Source organism: Lissotriton helveticus, chromosome 1_1, assembly GCF_964261635.1.
Source record: "Lissotriton helveticus chromosome 1_1, aLisHel1.1, whole genome shotgun sequence".
Taxonomy (NCBI): domain Eukaryota; kingdom Metazoa; phylum Chordata; class Amphibia; order Caudata; family Salamandridae; genus Lissotriton; species Lissotriton helveticus.
In genome coordinates this window covers 1,501,840,604-1,501,867,032 of record NC_136057.1, presented here as the reverse complement: position 1 = coordinate 1,501,867,032, position 26,429 = coordinate 1,501,840,604, and the positions used below count along the sequence as shown (strand labels likewise).

Genomic DNA, 26,429 nt, shown 5'->3' with positions numbered 1-26,429 from the left:
GGTAACGGGTATCGTGATCAAAGGGTATACCTTGACATCCCCGTGTACACACCTTATGGGCACTGTCTCCTTAAGTGTAGGATCTAAAGGGGCTACAATCGACTGTAGGACCACTGACTGTTTGCACCCTGAGTCTAGGAATGCTTTTACCCATTTACAAGTACACTTACGTGGAAGCTCGGTCCCATTTCTGCGGAGTAATATTATTTCTCCCTCTAGGAGGGTGGAAATATACCTCCGTCACCAGAGCTGGCAGGGAGGAATGATTCCAAGGTGTTTGACACCAAACACAACATGTTTCCTTGCAGCCATTCCAAAGTTAGCATTTATCACGAGGTTATAATGCACTTAAGAGTATATGGTTTGGCTGCATCACAGAACAACCCCGGATAATAGATTCCGAAGGCTGCAGAGGGCCCCTGCTCATGCATGGGCACCCTCTCACACAAAACCCAGCACCCTGCCTTCAGGATTGATCAGGCCTGCCAAAGGGGTGACTGATAGGTTTACATGTGTAGTGATATAAGGTAGATATAGGGAACCGATATCTAAGTAAGGGGTGCATACACCGCCTTACACAGGCTGCTGTAGCATACCTGTGGTGTCTTTTTGAATGCTCTCCCAGGGGTGGTATAATACATGCTTCAGCCCCTGAGAGGCTTCTGTGGTACCTATGTCCTAGGTATATAGGATACCATATACTAGGCACTTGTCATCAATTTAAAGGGGAAAGCAGATAGGCTGGGGTCTTGAATAGCAGGATCCCAGCCAAACTAAGTCGAAAACCAGCAAACACGAGGAAAAATGATGGGCAACCATGCAGTCCGATTCCACCTTCCTACAACGGTGGCACAAGTGCTGCCTCAGTGTCCGGAGGAGGCCCGGACAGCTCTCTCCCAGGCTGTTGCAGAGGGGAGAGACACAGCTAAGTTTATGATTCGTTGTGCCCTAGACACCACCAACTCACTGTGCCAATCGATGGCAACGACGGAGGCGGTTCGAAGCCACGCCTGGTTGATGACCACTTGATTCTGGGGGGATGTCCAAAACACACTTATGGACATGCCCTTTGATTGCCGTTGCCTCTTCGGCGGCAAAGCAGACCACGCGTTGGAGCGGTTTAATGACTCAAGGGCTATAGCCAAGTCCTTGTGGCTCTCCATAGCCCACCCTCCTTCTCAGGCTGCTTTTCGCTCCTTTCATGGCACCGGAAGGGGCGCACTGCAGCTTTCGCAACAGAGCCACAAGCCTGCGCAGCAACCACTCCAGCGCAGCGCAGACGTGGGTTCCGCCGTGGCGGACCTAGGTGCCAGCTGTCGGGTCAGTCCACCTCCACCCCAGCCACCACTGCCTCCAAACCTTCCTAGTCCTAACTTTCATGCCCAGCAGATACCAGTGGGTGGCAGGTTTCGCCATCAACTTCCGCAGTGGCACACCATCACATTAGACAGGTGAATTTTAGAAAAAGTCCTAAGGGTCTACTTCCTCCCCTTCTAGACTACCCCTCCAGCCATTCCACCTCAATACCACCGCACGTCCGGATCACTTGGTACTTCTTCAGCAGGAAGTTGCTGCCCTCTTGGCCAAGGGGTCGTCCAGTGGGTTCCGACGCCAGAAGTAGGTTGTGGTTTCTATTCCCACTACTTTCTGGTGCCAAAGAAGGACAAGGGCATGAGTCCTATCTTAGATTTCCGGAACGTAAATCGTTTACTCTGCAAAGAGAAGTTCAAGGTGCTCACTTTGGATCAGGTCTTATCTGCTCTCGACCCACAAGACTGGATGGTAGCGCTGGACTTGAAGGATGCTTACTTTCACGTTCCAGTCCTGTGGGCCCACCGGTGTTACCTGCGGTTCACAGTAGGCCACAACCATTTTAAGATTACTGTACTCCCCTTTGGCCTTACCAATACCCCTCGGGTGTTCACGAAAGTGATGGCGGTGGTCGCAGCTCATCTGCGCAGATCAGGGGTTTCAGTCTTCCTCTATCTCGACGACTGGTTGTTCAAGGCGGGCTCACCCCAGACAATCGTCTCCCACCTCGAGACTACAGCCGACCTCCTTCATTTGCTGGTGTTCTTCATCAGTGTGCTGAAGTTGCACCGGATTTTCTCTCAGAAGCTCCTCTTCATCGTAGCGGGTCTGAACACAGCGCAGTTTCGGGCCTATCCTACCAAACAGCTAGTCTGGGATATTCGGGCTCTGGTTCCAATCTTTCAGCCCTTATCCCGGGTTTTGGTCAGAGTGACCCTGAGGCTGCTGGGCCTCATGGCCTCCTGCATCCTGCTGATCAATCATGCCAGATGACATATGCGGACTCTGCAGTGGGACCTGAAGTTCCAGTGGGCACAGCATCACAGGAACCTGTCCGATCATGTCTAGATCTCAGAGGGCACTTCACAACAGTTGCAGTGGTGGCTCATGGACGCATTGATTCGACGGCAAATCCCTCTCCCAACCCCAACTAGAGTTCACAATTGTGATGGATGTGTCCCTCCTGGGATGGGGCGGCCACATGGGAGAGACAGAGATCAGAGGCCTCTGGTCTCCGGCGGAGTCCAAGCTCCATATCAACCTTCTGGAGCTTCTGGCGATACGTCTTGCACTGAAGGCATTCCTTCCCTCTGTCACGGGGAGAGTAGTGCAGGTGTTCACCGACACTGCCATGTGGTTCTGCAACAAACAGGGCGGGTGGGGTCGTGGACCCTATGTCAGGAGGCCCTGCTCCTCTGGACATAGCTGGAACATCAGGGCATTTTCCTGGTGGTTCAACACCTGTCAGGATGGACAAACTCAGCTGGCACAATGGATCACGAATGGCGTCTTCACTCAGACGTGGCGCAAGGTCTCTTTTAGCAGTGGGTAGAGCCTTGGTTAGTTCTATTCGCCACTGAAGAGAACGCCCAATGTCTGCAGTTCTGCTCGCTGGAATTTCCAAGACGGCACTCGCTCGATGCCGCTTTTCGTCGCGAGTGGAGTTGCGGTCTGTTGTACGCCTTTCTGCCTATACTACTTCTACCCAGAGTGCAGAAGAAGATCCGGCGTGGCCGGGCCCAAGTTATTCCTGTGGCCCCAGACTGGACTTGAAGAGTTTGTTATCCTGGGCTATCAGTATGAGCATCGATCCTCCAATCAGACTGCCTCTTCTGGAGGATCTTCTGTCGCAGCAGCAGGGGACGGTCCTCCACCCGAACCTGTACAGCATCCACCTCTTTGTGTGGAGATTGAACGGCGGCAGTTGTTTTCTTTCGACTTGCCTCCTGAAGTTTGTGATGTCATTCTGGCAGCCAGGTGTCCCTCCGCTAAGGTGGTATATGCCTGCAGGTGGAACATATTTATGGCATGGTGCACAGCGAAGGCTGTGAATCCCCTTTCTGCCCCTCTTTCTGAGGTCCTTTTGTTACTTCTCTCTTTAGCCTAGCAGGGCTCTGCTCTGGGCACTATCAAAGGTTATCTTTCTGCCATTTCAGCCTTTCTCAGGCTCCCTGATCAGCCTTCTCTTTTCAAGTCCCCTGTTGTCAATAGATTTCTCAAAGGCATTACATACCTTCTCCTTCCTATTCCGTTTGTGATGCCTCAATCGGACTTGAATCTGGTTCTTACTTCTCATGTTTAGATTTATTGTGTGAAATGTACGTCTCAGATTTGATTTTGTTGGTAGGAGATTTTAACCATAAACTTAATCCTAAGCGGCAGGATCTCATGTATCAGGACTTCTTAAAATCTTACGATATAATTCAAGCAAAGTTTCCCGAAAGTCTGTGTACAACGAATGATGTAAGCTTGGGGAATTACCTAGCGAATAAATGTTTCTTCTGTTTGAACGGTAGGTTCCCACAAGATCGCCCGGCAAAAAAAACCTTTAAACAAGGTACACAAAATTGTCCCATAGATTGTCTTTATTCCAGTATGGAACTTTGATATAATAAAGGGCTTTATGGTTAACCATATAGAAGAAAGTGACCACAATATTCTAGAAGTGGAACTGGCATATTCCCATCAAATTGTTGCTGAAAAAGTAATTATACCACAGATGGACTATCCCAGGCGCATCACAACACGGTTAACCGAAGAAAATATAGAGAAATTAACCAGGCTCCAACATAAAATCGTTCTAGGATGCACAGTTGGTCTAGATCTGTCCTCGTACATTGAAAAGTGTGATGTGAGCAAAACCCTCCAGAAAGTAACTGGGTGCCTTAATGTGAAATTTTCTCAGGACGCCTTGATAGCCGAGTTTACTAAGAAGACTCTTAGGGAACAAGGCCAGTCGCTCTCCAGGGCGCAGGACCTAGATTATATGTCAGAGAAAAAATCGGTCCAGTGGTTAAAAAAGTCATGGGTTAATGATGGCTGGTTCCCGTATTTGGACATTCTGCCCAACCGAGTGCTGAGATATGAAATTCTTAGGGCTCGGGTTGGGGTCAACCCATGGAAGATAGATGGAAAATTAAAATCTGCACTGATCGGCCCAGAAGGTAACTGTAACTGTGGGCGTGGACTAAGACATGATATGCCGCATATTCTACTTGATTGCTTATTGGTACACGATATAAGAAAATTGTTTTTACGTCCGATATTTCTATCACATAAGATAACTTCACGTGCCCAGGCGATCTGTTTACTTACCGATATGCCCACGTTAGAAATTGCAATTGGATTGGGTAAATTTTTGAAGGGTTTAAAAGAATATGGAAGGGTGATTTCGATAGAGGGGCACTGATTTTAAGTTGTTTTAAAGTTTTATAAAATGAAAAATTTTCTTCTTAACCTTTTAGAGATTTTGAGATTTCTGCAAAAATAGGGCGTATTGTATGTTGTGTTTCTGAGGGCGTCACCCTCTTTTAATTTTCTTTTAACAAGTACTGAATTTTACCTATTTAAGATGTAGTAGAATTTTGTCTGTCCGTACTTTTTGATCCTAATTGCGTGTGTTCTGTACTGTTTAAAAGACCAAGGTCTAAATAAACAAGTTTCTCTCTCTCTCTCATGTGTGCCCCTTCATAACTGTCCTCTCCGTCTCTTTTCCTTGAAGACTGCCTTCCTAGTTGCCATCACCTCCACTAGGCGAGTGAGTGAGCTCCAGGCTCTTTCTTGTAAGCCTCCTTTTCTGTCGGTCCATCCGGACATGGTTATGCTCAGGCCCCCGTCCTTCCTTTTTGCCAAAAGTTGTTACGGCCTTTCACTTTGGGCAGACTATTACCTTGCCCACCTTCTTTGTGACTCTGCATCCTTCCAGAGAGGAAGTGAGGCTCCACCGTCTGGACCCAAAACGTGTGCTTTCATTTTATCTCAACCACACTCAGCAGTTCCGGGTGGATGACCAACTCTTTGTTGGCTACGTTGGCACCAAGAAAGGTCAGGCGTTGCTTAAGAGGACTATCTCCTGGGTCGTCTTATGTAGCAAAGTCTGTTACTCTTTGGCTAAAAAGGAACCTCCGGTGGGGCTGCATGCTAATTTAATTAGAGCAACTGCAGCCACTACTGCATTGGGACGTGGTGTCCCCCTGCAAGACATTTTTCAGGCAGCCACATGGGCCTCGCTGCACACGTTTACTAAGCATTACTGCCTGAACAGCCAAGTCCGGAGAGATGGCTTCTTTGACCGTTCTGTTCTCTGGGACTTTCTGGTGTGATCTTGGTTCGCAGACCCACCACCGGGGTTGGTATTTCTGGGGTATCTATTCTAAGGTAAGGAATCTATCACTGTGTGTTTCTTTCAGATGGACAAGTTACTTACCTTCGGTAACGATATATCTGTAAGAAACATTAGTAGTGATAGATACCCTACCACCCCACCCATCCTGCCCGTTCTGCGAACTGATTTCTGGGGTTAAGGTTGTCCCTTTCAGGGCCCTAGTTTCAATGCACCAGTGGTCAGTTTCTTGCAAGGCTCGGCGTTCCTCGCACAGAAAGTAGTGTACAGAACTGGCGTCAACGCGCGTGGGCAGTGTCTAAGTAGCGCCTGCGACCTCATCTTGGTGACCAGCGATGGACGTGGAGCCCCACGACATCACCTACCAATGCGCAGGGGTACTGCTGACAAAAACTTTCCGGATCCAGTCTGACGCCTGGGGGTAATTCTAAGGTAAGGAATCTATCACTACTAATGTTTCTTACAGATATATCGTTACCAAAGGTAAGTAACTTGTCCATCTGGTTCTCACCAAACAGTTCCGGGTGGTTGACCAGCTCTTTGTTAACTGCGTGGTGCCAAGAAAGGTTGGGCCGTACACAAGCGGACTATCTCCAGATGGGTCGCTCTGTGTATCAAAACCTGTTAATCTCTGGCAAAGGAGGAGCCACCAGTGGGGCTGCGCGCCCATTCCACCAGGGCTACTGCAGCCACTACTGCTTTGAGACGAGGAGTGTCTCTCTGAATGACATCTGTCAGGCAGCTACATGAATATGTGACGTTACAACGCGATCAAACATCACAGTTTTTACAATGCAAGTTGTTACAACGACTTGCGCTGGAGGGCGCTGGACTTAGGAATAGTAAGATTTACTATTCCAACACCAGTCTACGTACAGTAGGGAAGGTGTTGGAATAGTAAATCTTACTATCCCTTAGGTTAGAGCGCCCTCCAGTGCAAGTCGATGTAACGCTTCGTTCTAAATGCATCGCAGTATATTCAACGCGATGTAAAGGATGTTTCCCAGCTACATGGGCATCGTTGCACACATTTACGAAACCCTACTGCCTCAACAGCCAAGTCCGGAGAGATGGCTTCTTTGGCTGTTCTGTTCTACAGTACTTTCCAGTGTGATCTTGGTTTGCAGACCCATCTCCTGGGTTGGTATTGCTGGGGTATCTATTCTACGGTAAGGAATCTATAACTAACTTGTTTCTATCAGATGAACAAGTTACTTACCTTTGGTAATGACATATCTGTAAGAAACAGGTTAGTTAGATTCCTTACCCCCCCACCCATCCTCCCTGTTCTGGGAACTGATTTCTAGGGTTAAGGATATTCTTTCAGGATCCTTGTTTTGTGCACCCGTGGTCAGTTTCTTGCTTGGCTCTCGTTTCTGGCGTGGAAAATTGTGTACAGAACTGACGTCAGCGCGCGAGTGCGGCGTCTAAGTAGCTATGGCAACGTCATCCCGGCGACCACGACACCAACGACAGACGCAGAGCCGACCAACGCCACCTTCCAACACGCAGAGGTACTGTTGATGAAAAAAACTTTCCGGATCCAGTCTGATGCCTGGGGGTAATTTTAAGGTTAGGAATCTATAACTAACCTATGTTTCTTACAGATATATTGTTCCCGAAGGTAAGTAACTTGTCCTTTAATGAATTTTAGATTATGTTTCAATTGATACTTTTTATCTGGCTGCCAATATATTCTGTCTGGCTTTTTAGCGTTAGTATGAACTGTATTGCACTTGTACTTTTACGGTCTTACGACTGAAATAAAGTTTGATGATGATGATAATAAATAGGCATTATTTGCCATCGATCCAAGCAACTTTCACAGAGACAATTTGCTTACTTGGGTATTGGTCCTGGAGTCAGAGTCTAGATAGTTGTGCCTTGTAAATGTTTAAACAGATCTCTGGATTAGTGCTCTGCAATGGGTGTGTTTCTAGGAATCAATAAGAGCTTCTTTACCTCTAGTAGAATGGATTCTCGGTTTTCCTGAAAAGTGTTCTTTTTTTAATAATAATGAAGTACCCCCTGTTAGCTTTAAGCATGTTCGCCCTTGTCTAAGACGCCTTCTATGGTTTATCCCAGACATTAAAAGCGTTCTTCCTATAGAAAGAATGGCATGAATGTGTAGAAAATAAAAAGTTCTGGGATGCTTTTTTACTGACAGGACTATTTGCGAAGATGTATCTTTCCTAATGTTCCCAAAGAAATATGCCCTTTTTCCCTCCTGTTTAAAATGCGTGCTCTTACCTTAGGAATCTTCTACAACACTTAATTTACTGATGAGTGTGAGCTAGCTAGAAGATGTTCAGATATTTTGGTGGCATTAACATCTTGGTTCAGTGATATTCGATTTAATCAGCAGAGCATGACTCTGGCAAAAATTAAAAACTCGCAGCATGCCTTACCACCGCCTGGGTCCACTGAAGAGATTATATGGAACTCCGGTAATCCACGTCACATCAGCACTCGACTGCCAACCGTCAGTGGAAGTTCCAGCTAGGAGTCAGGCGATAAAGAGCTGAATTTTAGCACCAGCATCTAAAACATGGTAACATCTGTGAATCCGTGAGTTTAAACCAGCTGACGACATCCCCAGGAGCAGTAACGTCCCTGTTCCTATGCTTCTGTATAGGAACAACTCAATTTGAACTGCCAAAGCCAACAGGGACTTTCAAGAACACAAAATTACCATCTCAATGTACTGTAAAAATGCAAGATCATTCAGTGGATATCCCAGAGCAAACCACATATGATAAATGCATTATACTTGCTTTGAAACTGGAAAACGTCATTCATTGTGGGTACTTGGGGATCACAATCAGAGAAAATCTTTCTTTCAATGTCATCATATTTGTCCTGTACAAAAGTGAATATTGAAGCAAGAGTATTTAATCTGGTAAATGAACAACTAACTGCACTCAAACCTCAGCGTCATCATGCAGAATCAGGTGACAAGCATGCTTCCTTATGGAATCAGTAGATAGGGGTTAGACCTTCCAGGTTCAAAAGAGCCATTTATTAGAGCATATTTGGACTGCCTCGTGCACATTGGTGCGCAGTACTAGAGCAAGCGTTGTCTATTTGCTAATAGACAAGAAAATACATTTTAAAAAGCACCTTTTCTTTACACAACAAAACGGAAATGAAGCAAGTGTAAATGCCTAATCAAGAAAACTTGCCCTGCAGGGAATTCACCAAAGTCTGTGGCACAGGGCAGTAAGTCTGTGTTAGAAATGGGGGTCTCTAGTTGGCAATGGTTTGCACCTTTGTCCAAATAGGGACCCTTGCTTCTAGTCAGAAAAGGGGGATACACTCCTAGAATAACCCCAGATCACCCCCTCGGTAGCTTGGCACGAGCAGACAGGCTTATCTCAGAGGCAGTGTGTAAAGCATTTGTGAACACATACAGTAACACAGTGATGACAACACTACAAATGGACAGCACACCAGTTTAGAAAAATAAGTAATCTTTATCTAAACAAGACCAAATGACAAAAATCCACAATACGGTATTAAAAATAAGACTTTCAAATGGTGGAAATAGCACAATTCAATGCAAGTTGTAAATGCGACTCTTTTCCAACAAAGAACCTTAGATGTGTCACGCAAAACATTCAAAAGGGCCGCAGGGAAGGTGATGCATCAGTTCCTTACTTCAGGGGAGGTGATGCATTGGTTCCTTACTGCAGCGCAGGGGAGGTGATGCGACATTTCCTTACCGGAGAGGAGGGGATGCGTCAGCTTCTTACTGCATTCCAGTTAAAATGCAATGAAATGGCCCGCAATGCGACGATCATGTGTAATGCAACTAAATGCTGGCTCAATGTGATGCAACCGTCCGGTACGATGCGTGCGGTTTTGCAGCCGCATGGCAGGTGCTGCAATAGTCTTCTCGGCGGTGCGTCAGGACCCAGGTGTGGTTGCGGTGCACTTCTTCCTGGTTGCTCGGTGAGGCATCGGAACCAAGTGCGGATGCGGTATGCTTCTTCCCTGTGACTCGGTGATGCGCCGGGAATCCGGGCAGATGCGACACGCTTCTTCTCGTTGCATTGATTTTCCCGCTCCCAGCGACAAACAGTCTCTAGAGGTCCTAAACAGCAGCAGGCACCTCTTTGCTGGTTATAATTCCCAGCAAGTAAATTCAGGGGAGCTGATGGTGAAGTCTTTTGTGTCCCTGAGACTTCAGACATGCGGCAAGCTCAGTTTCAAGCCCTTAGAGATCTTTTTCTTCAAGCAGGTGACAAAGCAAACATCAAAGTCCTTCTTCTATTTTCCTTGGCAGTAAGCAGCCACTGCAGGCCAAACCCAGACAGCAAACAGCACAGGGACAGTATTCCTCCTCAGCGTATCAGCTCTTCTCCTTGGCAAAGGTTTCCTCTTGATTTCCCAGAAGTGATCTAGAAAAAGTGTGGGGTCTGGATCCCCCTTTTTATACACACAAATCATTTGTTCTCTGAAGGCAGAGAGTGCCTGTACCCAGCCAAAACAAGTCCTGTCCTCACGTGTGCAGCTTTCTGGCAGGAGGTGGAGACAGCATTGTTGAAGGCAGACCCGGTACAGGCAGGTGAAAGGAAATCTCCTCCCCTACTCTAAATTCAACCCAGGTCCCATTCAGCACAGTCCTGACTCATCAGACTGCCGGAGCCGCTGCCCTCTTCCAGCTCCAGTCACTCACAAGCCAGACATGCAATCCGCAAACCTAGCAGAGGCATACTGGATAGTTAGGTAAGAAAATACCCATTTTCTAAAAGTGGTATTTTCAAACACAGAATGTAAAAATTACCCTCACTAAAAGATGCACGTTAACATTCTGAGTTCAGGCATACTAAACTTTATTTTTCTATCTTGTTCCTAGGGCCAGTTATGTTTATAAGATGTTATAAACTAACTATCCATTTCGGCCTACGGGAACAGATAGCCTTGCAATAGTGAAAAACGAAATTGGCTGAAATTCACTATTAGGACATGCCACACACATCAGGGCATGTCCTACCTTTCACATACAATGCACCCTGCCCACAGGGGTACCTTGGGCCTACCTTAGGGGTGACTAACATGTAGAAAAGGGAATGTTTAGGGACTGGTAAGTGTGTGCACTTGCCTAGTCGACATAGCAGTCCCAGACTGCACTCAGGCTCTGCAATGGCAGGCCTGAGCTATATCATACACGCCGCTTCTGAGGGTGGCACAATCAGTGCTTCAAGTCCACCAGCAGCATATGATTTACAGGCCCTGGGTGATTGTGAGAAGTTAGCCTGGCATATGATGTCCACTATTCTAGTGGGCACCTTGCACCAGTCTAAACGACCCTTATTGATGGTGGTTGTAAAGTCGACCTTATAGACAAGCTATCCTAGTGGTAGCATGGATCAGCAGTCATAGGCCAAGACTTCAGAGAGCATGTGAAGCAAGCTGTTTTACCAATTATAATCCCTTGAATACCAAATGAAAGGACACCACACAAGGTATATATCAAATATATATGTATTTATTTCTAACACAACCCCTCTGCACTCTTTATGAGGTCAGAGATTGAAATACATCACAAGTTACTCAATCAGCATACGATAAGTTGCACAAATACAGTTAGGCCCTAGGGGCCTCACAAACCATATACTAAGTAAGTGGTATAAGAACCACTACAGACATAGTCAGTAGGCCTAGGGCCTAGGAAATCGCTGGGGCTACACTAGACAACCAAAGGGTAGGAAGTAGGAGACCCACGGGAGACGCGTGCAGTGTCTAAACACCGTCGCGAGTTACCATTGAGTTATAATGGAGAACTCTGAAGTTACAAAGTTACTGATTAAGGACACTTCCAGGTGGACTACGGTGAAACCCCTTTTAACTAGGACACTTGAAGAGTCAATACCCACGGGAGCACCGGAGTACTTGAGTTACCTCACCCAGGGAAGCCGGGTGCCTAGGTGTCTTTTCGTGTCGGGTTTCGTCGATGCTTTCAATGGAGATCTGCAAAAGAAGTGCTGCAGGCGGCCAATGGAAGAGTGTCCGGGTGGATCCCAGAGTGGATCGAAGAATTGAAGAACCTGAAAGCAGAGGGGACAGAGTCTGGGTCACTAGCCAGTGACCAGGAAGGAACCAGGAAGGAACCAGGTGATGTCGCAATGATCTCAGGTGAGGAGGTGAAGCTTGTCTCTGCAGCCACGAGGACCAGGAGGTGTCAACGATGACCAAGAGCTGGATTCGAGCTGTCCCACGAAGGATCTAGTTGACTGCGGTGTCGATATCCGGATTGGACCCAACAAGCCTTGGCAGCCGCAATCCACGCAGGAAGTGAAGATTGACTTCAGTTCAGACAAGAAAGGTCTGGGGACCTTCTCCTTTGCAGGGAAGCAGGAGCAAGCCTGGAGCAACCAGGCCGGCTATGTAAATTGAAAAAGAAGTCTTCGGAGCGCTAACTAGCAAGCGGGCTAGCAACCGGGAAGACGCGTCGAGCTGAAATGCAGGAGCAGGCCCCACATGGCACTCGTGGATTATGGAGGGCTGAGCTTTGGTGCAAATGGTTCCCTGGTCTGGGGCTTCTCATACCCCAATGCACAACTGCGAGGGTACCTTAGGAGTTGATCAGTTAGCAAAATGCAGGAAGTCCAGGGTGTCTGGTCCCACGTCTCTCGTGTCCGCCACGGGTCTCAGCTTTGCTGTGGATGTGGATCAAAGTCGGAGAAGTCTGGAAGTCCAGTTCCTAAGTCGCTGAGTCTTCGGGTTCCGGCAGGAGCATCGACAAAGCAAACTGGCAAGTTACTGGTGGTTCCTGTTTGCACAGGGTGGTCACTCCTTGACCACAAGGCAGATGTCTTCAGTCTTCTAGTCGATATAGAACATCGAAGGTCCAAGAGTTTCATTTCAGAGTTTCAGTCCAGGATAATCTAAAGTCTCTAGACACAGCTCCTTTCTTTATACTGATTTTAGGGGCTGGATTACCTGCTAGGTCCCTCCTATGGGTGGACCTGGGAAGGGGGTGGTTACACCCCTTTCCCTTTGTCCAGTTTCATGCCAGAACGGGGCTGGAGTGCCCCAGCAACTGGTTTGAACCTGGCTATGCATGGAGCACCTTGTGTGCCCCAGGCAGTGTCTGGAAAAGCATCTTTCCATTCAACCCACCCTGCCCCAATACACTACAGGCTCTCTGGGGAGGTGCTAGCACCTCCCTCGACAGGAAACCTATTGTCCAGGCCTCCCTTGCTGGATTTTCGTCCAGCAGCAGGAGGTCAGACTCGTGTCTGTGGCAGCAGCATCCATTTTGTGATGCTGAGGCTCTGTTTAACTTTAACCGGGTAAAGCAGTAACTACATGTCTTCTCCTTCTAGAAGGGTGGAATGCTACCCCCACCGCCAGAACTGGCCGGGGGTAGTATTCCAAAGTGTTTGACACCTTACACGACATGTTTTGATAAAGCCAAACCAAAGTTAGCATTAACCGCGAGGATTATAATGCACTTAAGAGTATATGGTATGGCTATATCATAGAACAGCTATAAGGATATGGTTCCGAAAGCTGCAGAGGGGCTCAGCTCATGCTAGGGCACCCTCTCACATAAAACCAAGCACTTTGCCTCCAGGATTGTTAAGGCCTGCCATAGAAGTGACTTATAGGTTACTATGTGTCTATATATAAGGTAGATATCGATATACTATATCTAAGTAAGGGATGATTACACCACCTTACCCAAACTGACTAATCAGCCTGTGGTGTCAGTTTGGATGGCCAGCCAAGGGTGGCATAATACATGCTGCAGCCCCTGGTAGGCCTTGGATGCACCTATGCCCTGGGTACCTATTGTACACTACACAGGGGCTCACAGAGGTGACCCAATACCCAATCAGGTATGTACATAAATTACATGGTATCAATTTAGAGAGAGAACAATTGGGCTGTGGGTCTGATTAGCAGGCCCACAGCCACACTAAAGTCAAAAAACCAGAGAATCACAGCAAAAAGTGGGGGTCGCCATAGGAAGCAGACCCTACTCTCCTACAGTGATAGACAAGTAAATCAAACTCACTAATAAATTACAACAGTTTACAACAAGGAGCACTTGCACTTTGGCACTGAACAGCAGTGGCAAAGTGCCAAAAGTATCTAGACCAGCAAAAACACAGGAGGCAACAGCGAAAAAATGGAAGGGAGACCCACACCAATGGTGCCATGTCTAACAGTCCGGTATCTAAACTTTTATGACTGGGTCCAGAGCCTTGCATTTCCAGCAAAATAAAGAGAAAAGATATGAAAGCCCGATTGGAAAAGATCTGCCGAAAGGTATAACATGCCCTGGCCTTATATTCATGGACACAACATGCTATATTATTTACTGTAACTGACAGGATGAATTTGTCTGTGGAGGCTAGAACAATTACCCTTAAAGTGTACAATAAACCCTTTAGCTTGGGCAAAGCATCATCACACTCTAACTATGGAACATAAAAGAAACAGTTGACTTGTCCCACACTTTATTCCATTGCACCTTGCACGCAGGAGTCAATCAATCAATCAAGGGCTGGTAAAGTGTGGCCACTCACCCATAAGGGTCTTAAGGGGCAGGGGAGCTGCTGGTGCCTATGGGTGTAGGATAATTTGTAGAGCCAGGTCTGGAGGGCCTACTGTAATTGGCTCAGCAACACAGATTGCCTGAGGTGGAGGGGCAGGGTGTTCCAGGTCTTGGCGGCGAGGTAGGAGAATGAATTTCCACCAGTTCTGGTCTTATGGATCCTGGGGATGAAGGAGTATGAGTCAGTAAGCTGAGCCTCATCCTGAGAGTAGAGTGCATTCCAGAAAACATGTTTGACATATATTCGAAGTATCATTGATTCACTGGTAATAATTGAAATAGCCACATGTATTACAGAATCCATTTATTTAATTTATTTATTTAGTTTTTGAAAAGTTTTATAGAGCGCGAACAAGACCCAAAGGGGTATCAGAGCACTTTTCAGAAGTTGTCGTCGGTCTTCATACAAAACATAAAGGAGGTACAACCTGTGGGAAAACATTCAAGAGTAAAGAGTAGTGTGTATCAGAGGCGCCATAGAGCGCCCCGAGTAAAACATCATACAATAGAAAGAACCAAGATGAGCGATAAGCATCAAGGAATATTACCAAAGAGGGATCGAGCAAAAATTAACAGTTGATGCAGTTAAAGGAGCTATTGAGGACTCGAACAAAAAGAATGCAAATATAAGGTAAAAACATATAGAACATCAGTGAGAATACTTCAAGATTTTGGTTATTAACAAAACACACAAGCATGATCGGTGCAATTAATGTTCGTTCATTAGAAGTCTTTTGACCAGTTTTTTAAAGGAAGTAGTGGAAGGATTTGATCTGATCTCGGATGGCAAGGAGTTCCAGATTCTCGGAGCAAGACCGGTGAATGCACGGTTGTATGATCTTTTCTTTTTAAATCTTGGAGGTTTCAAGAGAAGGGTGGATGTACTTCTGAGGTTCCGGCTAGAGCCCGAAAGCTCAAGTTTATTTGCTAGGTAGTATTGGGGTATTGTGGTTTATGGCTTTATGAGTCAGACAAGCTATCTTGAGTCGGATTCTAGCTTCAATAGATAACCAGTTTAGCTGCAAAAGGTCAGGTCAAATGTGATCAAGTTTCCTAGAACCCATTAAAAACCTGGCTGAAGTATTCAAGGTAGCTCTGAGTGGGGCCAAACTGGCTTTGGGAAGTCCTGCGAGGGTCACCAGTCCATATTCCAATCTAGGGATAATCATGGATTGAACTGCCGGCCTGAGGTCTTCGGAGGGAAGGAATGGTTTGATTTTCTTCAGTGTGTTGAGTTGGAATTTGGCTCCCCTAGTAGTAGCGCTGATATGTGCTTGCATAATCCATGAAAATCCATAAGAATCCATGAAAACAAGGGCAAGGATATCAGAATTTCAGCAGAGAAGTAAGAAACCTAGGGGAAGAATTAAAGGATGAAAGCAGCCCCAATCCTTTGTAACTAACTTTAAGAGGCTTTCAAACTAATCAAGACCTCAGTGGCAGCCACAAAAAAGACTTATTTAACTGATGGGTCGTCCAACCAGCAATTTCTTTCTAGTATCATATTTTGGTCAAGGAAGGGCCTGACTCTGCAAGTATGCTTGCAAAATTACCCACAACCAGAAATTTCTCAAAGTCAGCAACAGAGAAATAACATATGTTGAATAGCTAACCACTGAAGAAGTGGCAGTTATAGCACGACCACTGGACACTCGTAAAAAAAAAAGGTGATCCGTGAGAGTGGATAGAAACAAATGTATGTGGCTGAGATAAATTAAAAAAAATATATATTTTCTCTACACCAAATCTCCAAAGATTTTGCTCACACACTGCTGACTGTACTACATTCCATGCACAAGGACAAGATGCCAAAAATGTCCAAAGCAAAACCATTCCATGACAAATGCTAAAGCCTTACATATACCTTCCCTCTTTGATCTCTCTCCTTGTTACTGCTTAATGCTCTGTATGTATATGATGAAACTAAATACTAGCCCTTGCTGAAGAAGTTACCCGCAACACTTCCTCTTCTTTATGGATTTTAACTCGAGGCTCAGTTAAAATTCACATTTTGCTCTCCTTAAAGATACTTTTGTGCCTTCTTGGGGTCTGCTACATGAAGCATTATTGGAGGATTTTCAACATTTTGAACAATCTAAACAGCGCATCTTCTAATGAAATAAAGGCACCAAATGGGACGTTTCGAGATATGCTAACTATTAAACATGGAAAAAACAGCCACCAGTAACGATTAAAAATAAGTCTCATGTTCTTACATGATTGCAATTGAAGTCAAATCACTGCAAAGACAGTCAAATATTTGATTGTTAGAATTTTTGTACAGTGCTTAAAAATCAAATTGAGACATTTAATTCATTTGGCAATATTTAAACCATGAAATAGATTTTCTTCCCTGTTTAAGTTGGAAGATAAATGTTTTACCCTGCTTATGTAGGTTGCTTTCACTGTTTTATAGATTAATCCTTCAGCTGAGACAGAAGAGTCAAGGAGAGTAAGAATAAAACATGAAAATAATGTCATACAAAAATACTTTATACAGAAGGAATCAACTGATGTTCGAGGAGAGGTTCTAAATGCTAAGGTATGTGTCATCAATTTCAAGGCCAAATTTATCATGTTTGCGTGCATTCTCCTCATGAGCTTAGAAAGTAGGTTAATTTCATGAGCGCTCCGAAAGGTTATATTGTGCCTGATAATACCAGTATGAAAATTCTTAGGTTTACCACACAAAAGACCCCTTGATGTTATGAATCCCTTGCCTCAGGGAGCCAACGATGCATTTCCTTGTCTTCCATAGTCATGAAATTGAATCTTGGGTACTTGCTGGCAATGCAGCCAGTCTGCTAGTTTGATGCCTTATTTAGGCAAGTACGCACTAGTCATGGGTATTACCTTTGCTTAACCAACATTAGTATTTGTTTCATAGTGCCCTCAGTAGATGGTCTTGGTCCCTTCAGCCTCTAACAGGCCTTACTTAGCTTTTTGAGTTTCTTTTCCCAGATTATTTTCGGGGTAGGAGAGAATGGCTATGCTCTTCTATCTTTTTTGTGAAAACTACCCAGGGAAAATTAATTTCTCATATAAGGACACTGTCCGTATATTGGAAGTGAAATATATTGCTTGAGCATGAATCTGTAGTTATGAAGACTATGAAAGCCTTTAGATTTCTTAGCTCATGAATTCCATCCATGTGCCATACTGGATAGGGAAAGTTGCGCAGAAAGTTGATGCCTCAGCACAACATTGCCATTGTTCATTGTTGGATATGACATCACAGAGTCATACAAGGTGCCAACACACTGATACCTGTTCATTTTGTTGCGATCCATGCGCAGATCCAGACTTCCTTTCCTCAGAGTATTTCCTCTTCAGAATTGGCTTTTGCTGTGTTTTTGACTGGATGTTTCCCCTGAAAATGTCATGGTGTAAGCTGTGTTGATCCTTTCAGACCCAGATATCACTCGCAGACCTGCATGATGCCTGCCCGGGGTCCAAACACAACTCCAGGTCCTGCGAGAAGAGTGATCAAAGCACATGAAAAAACAATTCTTCTCCACTCACTTCCAATAGGTATAACTCAGTTAATAATCAATATCATGAATCGGACATATTCAAAAGCTATTGTTCGAGGCATATAAGCTGTAGATCATATGCTTTGCATATATCACCATCTAGTGTTGGGCCCGGATGTTTGCATTTTCTTTTTCTTCGAAGAAGTCTTTTCCAGTCACAAGGTAGGTGACTCCTCCTTTCGGTGATAGTGCGCATGGACATTGACTCAATTGTTAGATTTTTTTTCCCGCCATCAGGTTCGGATGTTAGTCTATATGCTCTGGTTCGACACTGTTTGTTCGGTTTCCCTCGCACAAGACATACTATCTCTACGGTATTGTTTGCGATCGAGTATTCCATTCTTCGCGTTTCCTGACAAAAAAACCCTCTTTCGATCGGTTCGACTCGCAGTAGATGGAACAAACTCCGTTAAAATTCTGCTTTTGGTACCATGCAAAGTACCCATGCACCGACTCACACAAAGTGCGTAACCTGTGCTTGTCCCCCGAGCACAATGAACAGGACTGCGACATGTACAAAGCCTTGTGCTCCAAGAAGACGCTTCGTGACCTTCTGGCTCGACGTTGCGACATGCAGAGTCAACACACAGGTTCCATTCCTGACCTCTTCAGGACTGAATTGGACGAAGAAGCTGGCAATACTATCGGGCTGAGGAAGAACAGGAACCGATCTCCGTTTCCGAGTACAGCTCCAATCTGGATCAATACATCCCACAGGGAAAGCGTACTTTAAGTACAGACCCTTCCTCGTCCCAAAATCTACAACAACCAAAAAAGAAGGCTATGGACCAACCCACACCCCTGGGCTCCGGTCGGCGCCGAGACCATGCTTCTGACGCCTCGCCTTCTGGCCTGGCACCGAAGCCTACTAAAAAGCCTTCCGGCTTTGAAAAATCCCACGTCAAATCGAGTACCTAGCTGAAACTTTCAGGATCGAAAAGAAAGTCTGGCTCCGATCCACAGCATTCGGTGCCAAAACACACTTCGGATCCGAAAACACTGGCACCTTAACCTTCGACATTGAAACCTTTGATGCCAAAACAACCATAGGCACCGAAATCACCAAAAAAGCACCTTTTCGACAATCCGCTCGATAATCCGGGCCGAAACAGAAAATGCTTTACATTCATCCAAAAACTAGGCATATTACCATCACACTGATGCTGAAGAGGAATATCACATTCCTTTGAAGAAGAGAACTGTCGGGACTAACCCTTTTCCTTCTCTTCCTCCTCCTATCCAATCTCCCCCTTCTCCACAGTCTATAACTGTGCTTACTTCACCTCAGCACTCACCACATACACCTAATAACCAGGTTGATGGGGATGATAATGGGGATGAGGATGATGATGGCCAACCAATACCTGCAGATCATGGGACGATTATAATGTTAACTCGCCCACAGGCAATGATCCTGACTTATATCCTACCAAACCCTCTCCTCCACATGATAATGTAACATACATTGAATTGCTCGGTAGGACTGCTAATTATCATGGGGTGCAGCTCCACAAAGATTCACTCGAAGAAGTTTTCCTTTTCGAGACCCTTAGCACTACTCAAAGTCATCACCCACTTTACAAATGCTCAAGGGTATGATCAGACATGTGGATGATATCTTTAATGATCCTGTCAGGGCACGTATCAATACACCTAGGGTAGACAAAAAATATAAGTCTGCACCATCTGACCCAGCGTACATTAAGGGGCAATTACTGTTAGACTCGCTAGTAGTGTGTAACGCATGCAAAAGGAGTGTAGGAAAGTAGGATCTGCTTCCTATGGTTACCCCCACTTTTTGCTTTTTGCACCCACTGTGCTGACTAGTGTGGCTGGGATCCTGCCAAACAGGACCCCAGCCTATCTGCTTTCTCACTTAAATTGATATGTATGTACTTTGGTACACCAACAGAAACAAAATTCCCTTGACCCACTGTTTCACAATGCTGGCTTGCGATAATCAACCTTACATCAACATAAACTGTACTATATTCAAATTGTTAAAATACACTTTATTATCACAAAATCATTGAAGCTCACATTCCATTATATACACGTTAAAATAATAAAAAATGTAAAAATACTATCTAAAGGATAAAATCCCTCACAAGGAACACATACAATGCATATGAATCACGAAATAGATTTCTTCTTTGAACAACAGAATGCAATTATGACCAGCATAATCAAGACAACACAACATGTAAGACACTGTTTTTGTCATATACAGGTGCACATCTAATCGGGCTTATAGACACGTCAATCAATACATTGCCTTCATCAGTTTTTAGCTATTATCGCGTCTGTCCTTCGATTGTGCTTTAAATTGGCGTCAACGCGTTTCGATTGTTTCATGTAACTTGTTCCCTCTTTATCAAGACATAAGAGTTTGTTGTCTTAATGGTTAGAACGATTACCGTATATCTTCTCCCCTCGTTGTTTAAAAAAAGGAAAACAAGGCGTGCCCCCTACTCTTGTAAGTTAGTAGGGCAACCCTCCTTTCGCGTGTTGATCATACAATTTGCTTGATATATCCGACGAGTTTTAAAATCTTTTATTTAGGCTTTACTCGTGTTCAACAAATCTGAAAGAAACAGGTTAGTGTTAGATTCCTTACCTTAGAATATCCCCAGGCGTCAGACTGGATCCGGAAACTTTTGCGTAGCAGTACTCCTGCGCGTCGGTAGGCGACGTCTGCGATCCAGATCCGTCGGCGGCGTCATTGGCGCCGGGATGACGTCGTCGGAGTACTTAGACGCCACCCTCGCGTGCTGACGTCAGTTCTACTTTTTTCCATGCCAGCAAGTGCAGATCCGGAAAAAGCAGTACTCCTCAGTCACTTTTTGACTAACTTTTTCGATCCTTTTTGATCCTGTTTCAGGGCGTAAGACTATCGGTGCCGGTAGGGATGCCCGGGTTCAAGCCCTGTGCCAATTGCAAACCGACTGATGTCGGTCACCGACCCCCATCGCCGGTTCCTGTATTGCCTTGGGGCGGACCATGACGACAAGTCGTGCCTCGACTGCCGAGTCTTGACGTCGAAGGCTAGGCGGGATCGGTCCCGTAAGCGCCTCGGGCTCCGGCAGTCGGCCCGCGCCGTTCACGGTCCAGGTCGAGGAGGAGGTCGAAGGACCGGTCACAGGGCCACAGTCATCGCAGCTCGGCGAGTCAAAACCATTTGTCGGGCTCCAAGTCCTCAGGTAAGAGGCACAAGAAGTCGAAGAGACGGCATCGCTCTTCCGACTCCCCCCGATGCTCGCGCGATGCGGCCGGGGATTTGGGTGACACCACCCACGCGGCTCTGCTGCCAGCCCCATACCTGCCGGTCCCTGGGCTGAACGCAACGCCGGAGGAGATCGATGCCTTCCTCATGGCCATGAGGTCGCTCTCTCCTCCGTCGGGTTCCGCTGTGGCGCCTCGGGCCCCGCGGCCCTGACTGGGAGCCCAAGCGGGCCGGGGGCTTCGGCCCGACACCGCAGGGTCCCACCGGATCCGGGCCTGCCGGCGCCGACCCCCAGGGTATCGTCCCCGACGCCGTCCCTGGACGACATCGTCCTCGGTCCATCCCTCGGTCCGGCTTCGGACCGGCGCCGCATTCGACGTCGAGAGAGGAGCAGTTCTTCTATGATCCGGCCCCATCCTTTGCACCTGACTATCAGGAGATGGGAGACGAGGAGGATTGGGAGGGGTCTGAGGACCCTCTGGCCCGGGAGTGCCAGTCGTATCAGGACTGGGCAGTGGATCTAGGGGAGGCCAGTGGTTTGGACACTTCGCCCGACACTGGCTGTGTCTCCCCTCCTACCATGGCTACGGAGGAGAGGGCTGCTTGCAGCGTGGTGCTGACGAGGGCGGCCAAGGCCATGGGTCTTGAGCTCCCCGTCGCGGCCGTGAGGACTAAACTCCTCACCGAGGTCCTTAAACCGCAGGCAAGCTCTTCGGAGCCTCTACTGCCGTTTAATGAGGCCCTTTCTGACGTTCTGTTGGGCACTTGGTCCAAGCCCGCTCCAGGTCCGCCTGTAGATCGGAACGTGGCCAGGCGCCACCGCCCAGCCCCGGACGACCATAGCTTCCTGTCCACCCACCCCACCCCGAGAGCCTGGTTATCCAGGCCTCTAACTCCCAGACCGCATTCCCGACTGCTCCACCTGATCGGGAATCCAAAAGGTCTAAGCAGTTCGATAAGAAGCTGTTCTCCTCACTTAGTTTGGGGTTTCGGTCGGTCAACACTGCTTGCCTTTTGGGCCGTTATACCCACTCTCTGTGGGGCACGGTCGAGGACGTCCTGCCAGCTTGCCCGTAGGAGGCCCAGGTCAAACTCGCTCAAGCCCTTGCGAAAGGGCGGGATGCAGCACGGTACTCTATCCGATGTGGGTTGGATACCACGGACTCGCTGGGCAGGGAAATTTCCACGACGGTTGCGGTTCGCCGCAACGCCTGGCTGATGTCCGCAAAGTTTTCGGCTGGTGGCCAGAATTCCCTCATGGACATGCCATTTGATGGCCGTCGCCTCTTTGGCAACAAGGCAGCCTGAGCGTTTCAAGGACTCTAGGACTACAGCCAAGTCCTTGGGCCTGTCGGGCCAGCGCCAGCAACCTTCTGCCTTTCGAGCCAAAGAAGGGGCGCCCCCTCACGTCCTGCCAGCCACGGGCTGCAGACTAACATCCGGCAGACGTGGTAACCGCTGTGGCGGTGCCAAGGGACAGCGATGAGGCCAGTCCACATCCACCCCCGCAGCATCCGCCTCAAAGCCTTACTAGTCCGAGCTTTCAGGCCCATTCGACGCCAGTGGGGGGCAGGGTTCGCCATCACCTCCTCCACTGGTGCTCCATCACTTTGGACAGGTGGGTGCTGCAAATCATCTGAAGGGGCTACTCCCTCCCTTTCGAGGCGACCCCTCCAGCCATGCCACCGCAGTACCACCGCATGGCGGGGGATCACTTGCAACTTCTGCAAGAGGAAGTTACGGCCCTCGTGGCCAAGGGGGCCATCAAGCACGTTCCTGGGTCAGAAGTAGGGTGTGGTTGTTACTCCCACTACTTTCTGGTTCCCAAGAAGGGCAAAGGGGGCCTACACCCTATCTTGGACCAGCGGAAAGTCAACGGCTTCCTCCGGAAGGAGAAGTTCAAGATGCTGACTCTGGCTCAGATCTTAGCTGCCCTAGATCCAGAAGACTGAATGGTAGCGTTGGACTTGCAGGACGCATATTTTCACAACCCCATCCTGCCGGCCCACCGGCGTTACCTGCGGTTTACGGTAGGCTGCGAGCACTTCTAGTTTACCGTGCTCCCCTTTGGCCTTACCAGCGCCCCTTGGGTGTTCACGAAAGTGATGGCGGTGGTCGCAACTCATCTGCGCAGATTAGGGGTGTCAGTCTTCCCCTATCTTGACGACTGGTTGTTGAAGGCGGGCTCGCCCCAGACAGTAGTCAGCCACCTCCAGACTACGGCCGAACTCCTGCACCTGCTGAGGTTTTCCATCGATGTGCCGAAGTCACACCTGTGTCCCTTTCAGAAGCTCCTCTTCATCGGAGCGGTTCTGGACTCGGCGCAATTTCGGGTTTATCCTCCCGAGCAGCGGGTTCGGGATATTCAGGCTCTGATTCCGATCTGTCAGCCTTTATCCCGGTTCTCGGTCAGGTTGACGCTGCGGCTTCTGGGGCTGATGGCCTCCTGCATCCTTCTGGTGCATCACGCCAGGTGGCGGATGCGGGCTCTGCAGTGGGACCTGAAGTTTCAGTGGGCCCAGCATCAGTGCAACTTGTCCGACCACGTCCTGATCTCGGAGGGCACTGCGAGACAGTTGCAGTGATGGCTCACGGACTGCGATTGGATCAGCAGCAGATCCCTCTCCCTACCCCTACCAGAGCACGTAGTAGTGACGGATGCGTGTCTCCTGGGCTGGGGGGGCCACATGGGAGAGGCGGAGATCAGAGGCCTCTGGTCTCCGGCGGAGTCCCGGCTCCATATCAACCTTCTGGAGCTGCGGGCGATCCGGCTTGCACTCAAGGCATTCCTTCCCTTTCTCCGGGGAAGTGTAGTGCAGGTGTTCACGGACAACACCACTGCCATGTGGTACTGCAACAAACAGGGCGGGGTGGGGTCGTGGACTCTTTGCCAGGAGGCTCTGCGCCTCTGGCAATGGCTGGAACACCAGGGTGTCACCCTGGTGGTTGAACACCTGGCAGGTTCCCTGAACGCCAGGGCGGACGAACACAGCCGCTGATGCATGATGGATCATGAATGGCGTCTGAACTCGGACGTGTCACGAGGCCTCATTCAGCAGTGGGGAGAGCCTTGGCTAGATCTATTCGCCACCGAAGAGAACACGCAGTGTCATCAGTTCTGCACGTTGGAATTTCCAAGGCGGCACTCGCTATGAGACTCTTTTCGTCGCGAGTTGACCTGCGGTCTGTTGTACGCCTTTCCGCCTATACCACTTCTGCCCAGAGTGCTGAAGAAGATCAGGCGCGACTGGGCCCAAGTCATACTTGTGGCTCAGGACTGGGTACAGAGATACTGGTATCCCGAGCTACTCAGCATGTCAGTCGATCCTCCGATTCATCTGCCTCTTCAGTAGGACCTTCTGTCAGAGCAGCAGGGGACGGTCCTCTACCCGAACCTGTCCAGCCTCCACCTCCATGCGTGGAGATTGAGCGGCGGCGGTTGAGGCCATTTGACTTGCCTCCTGAAGTCTGTGATGTGATTCTGGCAGCCAGGCGTCCCTCCACAAAATTGGTATACGCCTGCAGGTGGAACAAATTTGTGGCATGGTGCACAGCAAAGGCTGTGGATCCATTCTCTGCCCCCCTTTCAGAGGTTCTCCTCTATCTTCTTTTCTTGCCCAGCAGGGCTCTGCTCTGGGCACTGTCAAAGGCTGCCTCTCTGCCATTGCAGCCTTCTTAAGGCTTCCTGATCAGCCTTCTCTTGTCAAGTCCCCTGTTGTAAATAGATTCTTGAAGGGCATCACTCACATGTTTCCTCCTGTCTCTTTCGTGATGCCTCAGTGGGACTTGAATCTTGTTCTGACTTATCTGATGTGCGCTCCCTTTGAGCTACTTCACAATTGTCTTCTCCATCTTCTTACTCTTAAGACTGAATTCCTGGTTGCCATCACCTCTGCCAGGAGGGTGAGTGAGCGCCAGGCTCTATCTTCTAAGCCTCCTTTCCGTCCATCCTCTTTCCTGCCCAAAGTATTCACAGCCTTCCACATCGGGCAGTCCATCACCTTCCTCACCTTCTTTCTGCATCCCTCAAAAGAGGAAGAGAGGCTCCACCGTCTGGACCCAAAACGTGCGATCTCATTCTATCTGGACCGCACTCGTCAGTACTGGGTGGATGACCAGCTCTTTGTTGGTTACGTGGGCGCTAAGAAGGGACGGGCGGTGCACAAACAAACCATTTCTCGATGGGTCGTTTTGTGCATAAAGGCTTTTTATTCACTGGCTAAAAGGAGCCTCCTGTGGGGCTACATGCCCATTCCACTCGGGCCACGGCAGCTGCTACTGCCCTGGGTCGGGGAGTCCCCTTGCAGGACATCTGTCAGGCAGCTGCTTGGGACTCGCCACACACGTTCGCTAGACACTACTGCCTGGACAGCCAAGTCCGGAGAGATGGCTTTTTCCGCTGTTCCGTTCTCCAGGACTTTCTGATGTAATCATTGGTTAGCAAACCCACCACCGGGGTTGGTATTGCTGGGGTATCTATTCTAAGGTAAGGATTCTAACACTAACCTGTTTCTTTCAGATGCACAAGTTACTTAACTTTGATAACGATTTATCTGTAAGAAACAGTAGTTAGTATTAGATTCCTTACCGCCCCACCCATCCTCCCCGTTCTGCGAACCGATATCTAGGGTTAAGGTATTCCCTTTGAGGGCCCTAGTTTCATGGCACCAGTGTTGGTTTTTATCATGGCTCTGCTTTTCTGGCGCGGAAAAGCTTTGTATAAGAACTGACATCAGCGCGCGAGGGTGGCATCTAAGTACTCCGACGTCATCCCGGCGCCGACGACGGATGCAGAGCCGCAGACGATGCCTAGAAACGCACAGGGGTACTGTAGGAGAGTAGGGTTTGCTTCCTATGGTCACCTCCACTTTTTGCTGTGATTCTCTGGTTTTTTGACTTTAGTGTGGCTGTGGGCCTGCTAATCAGACCCACAGCACAGCTGTTCTCTCTCTAAATTGATACAATGTACTTTAGGTACATACCTGATTGGGTATCGGGTCACCTTTGTGAGCCCCTGTATAGTGTACCGTAGGTACCCAGGGCATAGGTGCATCCAAGGCCTACCAGGTGTTGCAGCATGTATTATGCCACCCCTGGCTGGCCCTCCAAACTGACTGACACCACAGGCTGATCACTCAGCTTGGGTAAGGTAAAACAAAGTATAGGTAACAGGATATAGGGCGCACTGCAAATGATTTTGGCTCTGTTAGATTCACAGGTTGCTCTGATTGCTACTAGGCAGAATAGGAAGGTTACCTGACTCCCTAACTAATCCCCTGATTCCAGGTAATTAAATTGTTTCAAAATTCCTGCCGAGCAAAAATTGTGTATAGTATTTACACTTTCATACACTAAAGTTACCAAGTCCGTATATTGTCCATTAAATGGACAATATACGGACTTGGTAACTTTAGTGTATGAAAGTGTAAATACTATACACAATTTTTGCTC

General features: G+C 47.8%; 1 protein-coding gene across 6 annotated transcripts in view; it reads left to right on the top strand.

Moving 5' to 3' along the window:
* The window catches only part of FIRRM (FIGNL1 interacting regulator of recombination and mitosis), a 3,243,174-nt gene that overhangs the window by 2,954,029 nt on the left and 262,716 nt on the right, over nt 1-26,429 (top strand). For all 6 annotated transcript variants that reach the window (XM_078686707.1, XM_078686742.1, XM_078686714.1 and 3 more), the window contains one exon: nt 16,639-16,764. In XM_078686707.1, coding sequence (XP_078542833.1) covers nt 16,639-16,764 — 126 coding nt within the window. The remainder of the gene's footprint in view (nt 1-16,638; nt 16,765-26,429) is intronic.